Below are 11,464 nucleotides of genomic sequence, written 5' to 3'. Positions count from 1 at the left end.
AGATATATTGAAATTTCTTAAATACTTTGAATATATAATTGAATCCTTAAATTGAGGAAGGGATGAGAATCCATAAAATCAACAATACATTAATTAATATTATCCAATGCATTTTTGACATAAAAATGAATTTGAAAAACAGTTAAATTAATAGTATACCTGTAATATAGGGTTTAATCAAAAGTGAAAGCAGTTTAATCGAAATTAAGAAAGTAACAAATGTTTAATATAAAAAAAAAAATCTAAAATAAGACATTTGATTCTACTTTACATTTTTTAATATTATACTAGTTTTTGCTTACACACTTTATGTGTATGAACACATTTTTTTAGAAAACTGAGAAGGAGAGACGGAGAGAGAGGAGAGAGAGAACGTGGAGAGGGGGGAGTGTGAGGTTTTTGTTTTTGGTTTTTTTTTTTTTTAAATTTTAAATATTGGAAATATTTTAACATCACATTACATGTAAGTGAAGTTTCAATAAAAAACAGTAAAATTTGAACCTGTGAACTTACATTATTGCCCATTATTTTTTTTGTGTGATAGAAGACTAAATAGTCTTTTCACATTATTTTAATTGGCAAATAAAATTTTATTAATTAATAGAGATTTTCCACGTGGTAAAACATAATAATGTTTTTATTTTTGGTATTGTGATTAATAACTGTGTGCGTAGCCTTAGAATGCGTGGAAGAATACACATGGTCTGTTGGGCCTCCGATTTCTAGATTTGGGCCTAATCGAAATAGAAATGGTTGAAGGAAATCCAATATTTGGATTTGGGCCTAAAGGGTGTTTTTGATTCAAATAGCCCAATCCATGTGCGCGAGTAGCACAAGAGTCGTAGTAGCGAAACGTTTAATAATGCACGAGTAAATTCTTTTGGTCGAAACGAGCAACAACCGGAAGGCAGGAGAGGAGACTGGAGAGAGAGAGAGAGAGAGAGAGAGAGAGAGAGAGAGAGAGAGAGAGAGCGGAAGGTGGCCTGTGATCTGAAGCTTAGGATCTGCAGGGGTAAGCCTTTTTCTTCTTCTTCTTCTTCTTCTTCCTTTTGGATTTTTATGGTGCCTGATGGGAATTCCTAAATGCTGGAATTCCCAATTTTGTGAAACTCCTTTTTATATAAAATTTAAAACGAAAATTCGAACTTATGCTACCCTTTTTCTCAACTTTCAATCCAGTTTCCATGGAATTGAAATCCAATCCATTGAGTTTATGCCCTGATGCTTATTATTTCTCCGTATGTGTGATTGACTATGGGAAATTTAGGATTATGTGACTATTTTCGTTAATTCGGTATTAAAATTTTCGGGTTTGATTTTGTTCAGGTCCGCATTGTGTTATTTTGAAGTGCTTTTTGAGGGTTTAGTGGGTTCAATTAGAATTTGGATTAGGTTTAAGTAATTTGTATTTTCAATTATGATTTTTATGAAGCCTGTTTAAAAGGGTAAGTCGTGCTTCGGTCTCTAACGTTTTGATTGCTCAAGATTTGGTTGAATGGTATTTTGTATGTACATAAGCTGATGGTGTTTTCTGTCGAGGGTGTTGTGTGTTAAGAGAAGTTGGGACTTTCTGGAAAGGATTTTGGTTATTCCGGTTGTGACTTGTGAAAGGGAGGCCAACAAGGTCAAAGTCATGGGAATTGTAGGTTATTGGTTCATCATAGGTATAACTGTGTGTCTGTTTGTGCATTATATACAGGAAAGATATTCAAATTCTGCACGATATCTTCATCAAGAGCTTTCTCGGGTTTCACTTGCATGCAAGAAAGAAATGGATCCCGGTCGCTATGGTCATCAGCAAGGATGGGATAATAACAGCGTAATTGTGGTTTCCTCCTTAATAAATCACCTATATGGGATGAATGATGATAAATACAAGAATTTATTAGGGCCCAATCTGAATGTCCATTTTTTTGGGAGAAAAATGAGAGAGTCGTGGGGCAATGTGGATATGGACTGACTGGATTTGCCTTACCTCATGTCATCATTGATCTCTTGCTGACATTACCTTATTCTCTTGAATCCACAGGCTCTGGAGGGGTATGGTGCAGTCCACGAGCCAAACTTTCGGTGAGTGCTACTAAATGTTGCTTTTCATCATCACTTTGGTGGCTACTTAAGTTTGTGTCTGTTGCAGATTGAGGCTTAATTTAGTGTTTTACTTTAAACTTCCTGGATGATTGTGGAACTATATCTATCATTGGCACTGTTGGAATATATTCTTTAATTTTGTCATATATCTTTTGTATTGTATTACATTTTTTCTTTTCCTTTCGTCCCATTATATTTGCTTTTTTTGGCAGGGTCAGTGGTTCATATGATGAGAGGAGGTTTATAGATGAAAGATACTCAAGGGACAATGTCTATCCAAGAAACGCTTTTCACCGTGATATTCTGGATAGGGATAACTATCCACCACCACCTCCTCATGCTGTTGGTGTCTGGCCACACTCAAGAAGAAGTTATGAGGAAGATGTTCCAATCGAGAGGGAACCTAGGCGACATGAGAAACAATACATGGATTCGTATCACGAGATGGATAACTTTCTTGATCATGAGATTGATTCATTTCAGGATTTTGATAAATTTCGGGATAGCTATCGTAGTGTTGACAACTATCGTGATCCTGGGTTTGACAGGATTGCTCGTTTTGGTGGACGTGATCGTGATGATTATGCATATGATGATTTTGACCCTAGGCCTCGTGCAACCCATCAGAACAGGGAGGATAGTCGTGGAAGGGATTATGACTATGGTCGATACAGTTATGATTCTGATTACGACAGAAGTAGTAGGAGAGATGGCAATTGGAGGCGTCGGGGATCTCGTGAATCCCGTGACCGTGACCGTGATAAGAAATGTTTGAGTAGGGAGAGAGAACAGAGTCCTCATAGAAGGCATGAGCGTTCCCGTTCTCGGTCCATTTCTCGTGGGCATGATGATCGCCCTAGATCAAGGTCCCCTAGAGGTCGAAGCCATGGGCGAAGTCATCGAGAGGACAGCTATGATGATGAACGGTATGAGAGAACTGATAAGCGAAGGGACCGTGATGAGAAACGCCATAGAGAATATTATTCTGTGGTATATTTTTACATCCATCTTTTGTGTTCAATCTGATTTCCTTTGGGTTTACATGCCTGATAATTTCATAAGTATGATATTCTTTTGTAGGCCCCATCTGCAACTATTGTTGTGAAGGGTCTTTCCCAGAAGACGAATGAGGAAGATTTATACCAGATACTTGTAATATTCATTTTGTTGTTTTTTGTTTTTTGTGAATGCTATTCTTTTACTTTTATCTCCTTTTTTTTGATGAGCAATTCGATATCTACCAGTCTGAATGGGGACCTCTTCGACATGTCCGTGTGATCAAAGAACGTAATTCTGGCACTTCTCGTGGTTTTGCATTTATTGATTTTCCTTCTGTGGTATGTATCATTCTTTATCTTTAAATATGTTACGTTTGATTTAAAAGAATTATTCACAATGGAGTTTATGTTTGTTAAATAGGGAGCAGCTCGCACTATGATGGACAAGATTGGGGATGAAGGGCTTGTGGTTGATGACAGGAAGCTTTTTTTCGAGTATAGGTGTTTTTTCTCCCATGCTCCTGATTCATATCTTGTTGATATACTTTTTTGTAATAAGTATTATAGTAATGGTGGACAGTGCTGTGTTAATATCTTTACCTTCTGAACATTGAGGAAGTAACATGGAGCAGAAAAATGGTCAGATGTGGATAAATTTTAATATAACCTTCAACAAATAAAACCCACATTTTAGCCTGTGCTGTGTTAATATCTCTACCTCCTGCCAATGTTATGTATATAGTATATCCTCATGTATGCTTTGTTTTTAATATCTTCTCCCTGTTCCTTAAGTTCTCTTTCTTCCTCTTTTTGGTCAGAAGTAGGAATCCACCAGAAAATGCGTAACAATTTTAAACAGCCTCATCTCTTGATATACTCACCAACCGGCTACTTGAAATTCATGTTGCAGTTATAGCAGTTTATGAAATGCTACATGTCTTATTCTTTACGTGACACATACTGTAATTTAGGGTGTCTTCTTTTGTTCTTGTTCTTTTTTGGCTGTTTGGGTGTTCCTCTGCAGTTCATTTCGGATGAAAATGAAAATATAATTTAACAGAGGACAGGATAGAGACAATAAGAAAATAGAATTTGAATCCAAAAGATCTTCAATAAATAGGGTAGGGATCACCAGGGCAGTAGTTGGGTTCTTACTAGTTCTTCAAAGTTAAACCGTTTTACACAAACTTTGATCATAGCGAGGAAAAAGCAGTGAGAGGAGGTATTGATAGTAGTAAGAGGGAAATATAGTAAAGGTGAAGAGGATTGCTTAATTAATGTAGAGGAAAACAGACATCTCATACGATGTGCAGATGCTTAATGTCTAAAAAAATGAAGGGTTTATTCTTGTGTCAGATGTATCCTCAGCTGTCAGATGATAGAAGAACATCTAAAGGCTGAATTTATTTGTATCCTAGGAACCCATTTATTTTTCCTCAAGTATACTTATTTGGACTTTCAATTGTGTTGTTGCAGTAGTAAGCCAACTGGGGGTGCAGGTGGATCTTTTGGTCAGGAGAATGCCGTTAAATTAGGCCATAATAGCCATAAAAACATCACGGTGCCGTCTGATTGGATGTGCATAAGTTGTGAATATGTTAATTTTGCACGGCGCACTTCCTGTTTTCAGGTATGCCTTTTTTATTATTAGAACACATGCATTCCCATGGTTATGATATGTTTTGATTGAATTCTTAAACCTTTCAAACTCTTCATCGTGTTATAAATAATTTATAATGGCATTCTGACAATGATTGTGGTAATGCTAAATGCGTGCCATCAAGCAATTTACCTGGTGTTGGAGTTAGATTTTCAGTTATTCTAGGCTTGGGTACTGTGCTTTGAGAATGAAATCTTATTGTGTCCAAGAAAATATAAAATTACAGTATAGTGGAAACTTTTTTTTTTTTTCTGTTTATTATTTCAGCAAAAAAATTTTTTAACATGCAGAAATGTGTAGCGTATGACTTTTCTTATGTTAATTTAATAATAGTTCATGTAAGTTTTTTCTCGAAAAGAAGTTCATGTTAGTATATGTCATTTTTGCCCTCTGTTGCAGTGCAATAAGGCACGAACTGAGGATGCTCCCGCAGCAGATATTTCTTTTTCCAATCAAACGACTTCAGCTAAGAAGGGTTCTGAAGCTGGTTGGTCTACTTTGTTGCTTTTAGTTGGCAGTAGCTGAGTATTATTTGTTATGAACTTCACTGAGTATATATGTAATTAGGTCCTACTCATGTCTTGGTTGTTCGTGGACTGGATGAAAATGCTGATGAGGAAATGTTGCGCTATGAGTTTTCCAAACATGCTGCAATTAAGGTGCAAATGCTGAACAAATCAGTGGATCTGTAGATACTCGTTTACTTTCATCTTAAATTTAAAAGACAGAATCTATTTTCTATGTTGGAAGGTTTATTGATGTAATATTTGCAGGATCTTCGTCTTGTGAGAGACAAATTTACTCATGTTTCAAGAGGATTTGCTTTTGTACATTTCCATTCGGTATGTCCCTTTTGTCTTCGGCGATTGAGTTGGTTAATTATTGGAATTGGATTGTCTTCCTCCATCTTTTGGTATCTATTTATCAATCATGGTTTAACGTTATGGTACTAGAATTCAGAGACACTGAAGTTAACTTATGTGGGGATGGGAAATTGATGCCAGCAATTAAAAGTACAGAACTTAGAAATATAACAAAAAATGCTACCAACTTATATTTACAGAACTTGTACAAAATTTACTTTCCAAATGTACATGTCAGAACTTACGAATTTAATTCTTCAGAACTTTTATATAGTCATTATATGCTAAACTTTTATAGTTGTAGGTTTATTGTATTACTACTAGTAAATAAGCTCCATAATATGATGTTTTATAACTTTTATTATACATAGATATTAACATAGTTCTAGTCAAAATTATTTTGGTTTAAACTACGACGTATGATTTTCAGATAGGAGATGCTACAAAAGCTCTTGAAGCAACAAACGGAACTACCCTTGAGAGGAATGGGCAAATTTTGAGAGTAGCATATGCAAAGAGCGTTCTTGGTCCAGGATCTTCACAGTCAAGCAGCCTAGCAGCTGCTGCAATTGAGGCAGCCACATTTGCTCAACAGGTGATTTGAGATTTAAAGTATCAAGCTTGCACTAGTATTGTTTGTGATTAAACTTCCTTATAGGCAACATGAGCTACTGCATTCTTTGACTCTTACTACTATGGGTCAGTTTAGGACTGCTTTAGATAGTGCCAAAAGCGGTTCATAAACTAAATGCAAGTTTTATAGTTTGGTTTTCTATAGACAAAATTATTTGCCGGAGAAGGACCTTTTAGTTGCTTTTTGTGTAGCTCTTTTAAGTGAATATGTAAAAGCGCCTCTTCTAAGGAAAGCTAATAAAAGCACTTCTGAGCTTAAGCACCTCTCAAGAATGCTGCCTATCAAGTTTGGTTGTGTCACCTTTACCCATTAGGTTAATCCTTTGTTCACTATCTTGAAATTTCAAAAGCGTCCTGTGATCTCTCTTGAGAAATCACCTCCATCATGTTTATCGATATTCGATAGGCTCCAGCGTTATACAAACTTATAAGATGATGCTATGCGAATATATGAACAGTAAACACGCCACACACAAACACAGAATTTAGCGACGTTCGGCGAATTTTGCCTACTCCTCGTGTGATGAAATCATCTCCATCATGGAGAATAAAACTTGGTTACAAGAACTTATTGAAAAACCTTATGCTAAACACCAAAATCTTGCTTTAGATCTCTCTATCACTCTTGGCTCTCTACCCTTGTATTTTCTCTGCTGTTTGTGAGAATAAACAGTCCCCAACAAGCCTATTTATAGTACATAGGCCGATGGTTACATGTCTTACAAGTATAGGATTCCTAAATCTTTTTAGAAAATGGAAAACTATTTCCTAATCCTAAACTGATTGGGATTACAAAGAAAAACCCATTTCCCAATTCTTATGGGAAATAACCTGTGCACATTCCTTTTCTCCTTTCCCAACACCAATTGGAAACCTAAACCTGTTGGGCCTTGGTATTTTGGCGAGCCAAATCACAACTCGACGACCATAGGTAACAGTGTTAACACCCAACCCATTTGATAACTTGATTCGGTAAAACAACGACCATAGTCTAAATCACCATTGAGATTTTGGTACTGTATCATACTTGCCAGTTGCAGCCTGAATTTCATTGTTTTAGTTTTGATCTTTGAGCCACCAACGAACACTACACCTCTATCACCTACTGGGAGTATATTTTATTTTTCTGAATTTTGGTGTATTTGGAACTTTTTGGGTTATGAACTTATGATTAACCTTAAATTTCTCTCATTTGTTTAAAGATAGTCCATAGTTTTAAGCTGGGAGCATGCAAAACCTGAAGGGTTGTTTTACAAAATCTTAAAAAAGGAAAACCTAAGATAAGAAAGGATCCTTAAGCAAGTAAAGTGAGCACGAGAGGGCTCCAATGTAAGTGTGCAAAGAGAAAGTAACTCAAATTGCTGATAATCACCCTTAGTCATTGAATATGTCTATGGTGCATGGTGCTGATGGTATGCTGTTTGCTTTCTTATGTATGTGTTACTGTTACTGTATATTTTATTAAACCTTATGCAATTTTTTGGTTTTTGTTTTTGTTTTAGTATGACGCTGTTGGATGGGCTCCAAAGGAATATAATGCAGATGATAAACAATCCACTAACGAGCAAAATGGTGGGGAGATGGCAGTACAACAAGATGGTTTGGTTCCACAATCTGGTTTTGTGTGGGATGAGGCATCTGGTTATTACTATGATGCTGCTTCTGGGTTCTACTATGACCAAAATACAGGTTATTTTTATTTATTTTTCATTTTGCCTCGTTTAGTTCATGTTGTCAAACTCGTTGCAAACTAATAGTTCTGTACTTGTTTTTTTTTTTTTTTTTTGTTGTGCATTTGAGTTATTGAACAAAACTGTTTATTTTATTATTTGTTTGCTTTTGAAAGCAAATGGCTCTGACTAATTTATTTCACATCTTGGAAATGCAGTTTGAAGTTGTAAAACTAAGGACTCTTTTTCTCAATTGAGTACATTTTTCTGTCTAAAATAATTATGAATGATTGTTAGGATTCCATAGGTTTTCTGTCTAAAATAAATATGAATGATTGTTAGGATTCCATAGGTGGTTTCTGTCAAAGAGTCCTGACTTAAATATGTTTGTTGTATTTCCCTGTTTTTGATCTGGAGTAGTTGGCTGGTTCTTTGAGGTAGTGGATCATTTTGTTTTAGATCATTAGGTTCTGTTGACTAAGACAGTAAGTTAGTGATTATCAATTGTCTGGACTAGTTTTTCTGCCTAAGTTGTCCCCTTCCCCTTACCCCTCTTTCACACACACAGATGAAGATTGCGCCTGTCTTAATTCGTGGTTTATTGTATCTTATGTACGTTTTTCAACGCAGGCCTTTACTACGATGGTAACAGTGGCGTTTGGTATACATATGACCAACAAACTCAGCAGTACATCCCTTGTACTGATCAAAATGATAACAAAACATCTGCTGATCAATCTGAGCTTTCCAAGGCATCGGATGGTTCAAGTAATAGAAAAGCAGTAATTTCTGCACCAGCTACAACATCAACATCTGAGAAGGCTGCGTCGTTACCAGATGCAGTCCAGGCTGCTGCAGCAGCAGCAATAGCTGCAGAGAAAAAGGAAAAGGAAAAGGCAAAAGAGATCAAACTGGCTTCAAAGAGCAGTATTTTGGCAAACAAGAAAAAAATGAGTAATGTGTTGACAATGTGGAAGCAAAGGAATCATGAAGGGCAAGCAACCCGTGTAGCTCTGGATGACAACCAGCCAAGTGGTTCGGTTGATGATAGACCAGTTTCCTCTGTGCAGTCTGCAAAGAGCAAGTTTAAAACTGATGTGACAAAGGAGACTACTACATCCAATTCAGGGGTTACTGCAACTGTTTCTGCTGCAGAGACTGTTGGTTTGGAGTGTCCAGTTATGCCAAGGCCTGTGAGTAACAGTATAGGAGGGACAGTGATGGGAGTCATAAGGGGATCTGGAAGAGGTGTGCTGAAATCAGATGCCTCGTTTTCAGGATCAAGTGTTGGACTTTCCACACCTTCAACTTCTGCTCCAGGCAAGGCAGGTTCATCTGCATCAACAAATGCAGTCACCCCCACAGCATTGACACCCTTTAGAACAGATGCATCTGCATTGGGTTCTTATACGCCACCTGTTGCTGCTGGGAGTGGAAAGAGAAGATTTTCTGAAATGCCACTAACTCCTGCTTCTGCTCCTAAAGAACCTCACACTGCATACAGGGATCGTGCGGCTGAGAGAAGGAACTTGTATGGTTCGTCGGCGTCTTTTGGTGACGATGCATCTGACCTTGGTTTTGCGGAGTCAAGTAAGCTTTCATAAGAATTTGTTTTTGATTGACTTGCCCCTCTATTTCTTTACTACATGGTCAATACATAAATGCACATCAGTCAGTTTTCTCGAATATGGTTTTCGATTGGAACGGCCCTTCTTTCTGTCGTGCAAGCTCAATCAAATCTAGTATTAGTTTCAAATTTCATTTATTAGAACCATCACTTTTGCAACCTTTCATACTGGTCTGCATAATTGATATGAAGATGTCAGTTCAATTTTGATATTCGATGCCCCAATAGGATTATCCAAGTTGGATGAGTCATTTTTGTACTTCACAATTGTGAATTGACTTATAAAAATCTTGTGTGATTACTATTGTTACTGTCAAGATCGAGATTCTGCATCAAGAAAGGGTTCTTATGATTCAATGCCTTTTCCCCCTGGTGTTGGTGGAGGACGTGGGGTTGGAGATGCCAACATTGACAGTTATGAGGTGATTACAGCTGAAAAAGCAATTGATGAGAGCAATGTGGGCAACAAGATGCTTCGCAACATGGGCTGGCACGAAGGCTTGGTAGCATATCCTTCTTTTGCACTTCATAATTTGTTCTAAACTTTTTATTAGTTACTCGGTTGAACCAGATAGCACCCCCAAAAAATACCCCTTATTGAACTCGAATTACATGATTCAGGCAGAGCTCTATTTTTTGTATAGGTCAAAAGTGAATTTGGTAGTGCTATTCTTATAAATACAGCAGCTTATCATGCCAATAATCTGACGCCAATAATCTGACGCCCATACTTTACCTGTCGTATGGCCCTGGCTAGACGGTGCATGTGTGCAAGGTTTCTAACTAAATATTTTGGGTATTGTTTGTTCTTCTTTTGCTGTTGATCGGATCACAGGGGTTAGGAAGAGATGGAAGCGGAATGGTAGAACCAGTCCAGGCTCAGTCTGTGGAACGGAGAGCAGGACTTGGGAGTCAGCAGAAGAAGTTAGATCCAACCCTCGAGGTGCAGGCTGGAGATAGTTACAAAACTCTCATTCACAAGAAGGCACTGGCCAGGTTCCGGGAGATGTCTTAAGCCACTGTTAATCTTTATTTTGATTGTCTTTTTAGGGTTTAGGAAGTAGATATAGTCGATATTTGTCTCCTTAAGGAAGATGATTCGAACAAGGTGATGGAAGCGGTCGTAGAGCAAGTGGTCGATTGTCGTAATGATGTGTTATTGTGCGTGCTTCGCTCTTTGTAAAAACTTGCTTTCTAGCACTCGTTAAAATGTTCAGTTTTAAAGTGGACTACCGAGATTTGCGACATACATACAATATTCACCCATTCCGGTTCGTTTTATAGAAGAAAAGCTAGCTTCTAGTTTTGGCTTAGTTGCAACTGATCTAGAATCCAATCGTCTCCAAATACGGAGACAGCTTTGCCCCCCATGGATACGCTGCAACTGCAACGCTTTACAAAGGCATGTAAGAGGGATCTGTAATACGCTGGTGCGATCTCCATCATCATTCGCGTCCATGGTGGGGGTTTCATGGGTTTAGAGGAGTTAACGAGCTAAGGAGGTCGAGGTGTTCTCGTGTAATACATTTTCTAACAGTGGACGGATACTTTGTGTATTTTGGGTAAGTTCGGCCGATGATTTTAGTTAATACATGAATTGAAAAGCACGTAAGAAGAAGCAAAGCAAGTGCAAATGGAACGGCTCATTGCGCTTTCTAACTTGATGCAAATTATTTTCAACTCGAAAATGAGAAGAAAAAAAAAAGTAACAAGGATTCTAAAACCAATAACTATGCTAAATTGGAATATTGGATTTGATTCATTTGACTGTAATAAAACATAAATGACAAGGTTTTTATCGAGGTCTATGTTAGCACCATATTCTTACCTTTGTACGTTTTTAATTTTTCGTTGATGAATATCATACTACATCTCAAAAAATAAAAAGAAGCATAAACGCCAAGTCAAAGTATAAATATGCG

The 11,464-nt window shown here is 37.3% G+C and overlaps 1 protein-coding gene across 3 annotated transcripts; it reads left to right on the top strand.

Annotated features, from left to right (window-relative positions):
• Nucleotides 1-861: 861 nt before the first annotated feature.
• On the top strand, nucleotides 862-10,774 carry LOC103946172 (SUPPRESSOR OF ABI3-5). 3 transcript variants are annotated; one of them, XM_048585965.1, is made up of 16 exons: nucleotides 862-1,012; nucleotides 1,700-1,819; nucleotides 2,030-2,070; nucleotides 2,310-3,081; nucleotides 3,172-3,243; nucleotides 3,336-3,428; nucleotides 3,511-3,590; nucleotides 4,566-4,719; nucleotides 5,149-5,236; nucleotides 5,317-5,408; nucleotides 5,523-5,591; nucleotides 6,043-6,207; nucleotides 7,748-7,934; nucleotides 8,546-9,505; nucleotides 9,861-10,045; nucleotides 10,378-10,774. In XM_048585965.1, the coding sequence occupies exons 2-16, from the start codon at nucleotides 1,772-1,774 to the stop codon at nucleotides 10,555-10,557; spliced, it is 3,186 nt and encodes a 1,061-aa protein (XP_048441922.1). In that variant the 5' UTR covers nucleotides 862-1,012; nucleotides 1,700-1,771; the 3' UTR covers nucleotides 10,558-10,774. The 3 variants fall into 3 exon arrangements, with proteins under 3 accessions (XP_048441922.1, XP_048441921.1, XP_048441920.1); XM_048585964.1 differs by having other exon boundaries at nucleotides 2,304-3,081; nucleotides 4,569-4,719; XM_048585963.1 differs by having other exon boundaries at nucleotides 2,304-3,081.
• The last annotated feature ends 690 nt before the right edge of the window (nucleotides 10,775-11,464 follow it).

The sequence above is a fragment of a genome, unplaced genomic scaffold (assembly GCF_019419815.1).
Source record: "Pyrus x bretschneideri cultivar Hongxiangsu unplaced genomic scaffold, Pyrus_bretschneideri_v1 Contig24, whole genome shotgun sequence".
In the NCBI taxonomy this organism is placed as follows: Eukaryota; Viridiplantae; Streptophyta; class Magnoliopsida; order Rosales; family Rosaceae; genus Pyrus; species Pyrus x bretschneideri.
This window is presented reverse-complemented; position numbering and strand designations above follow the sequence as displayed.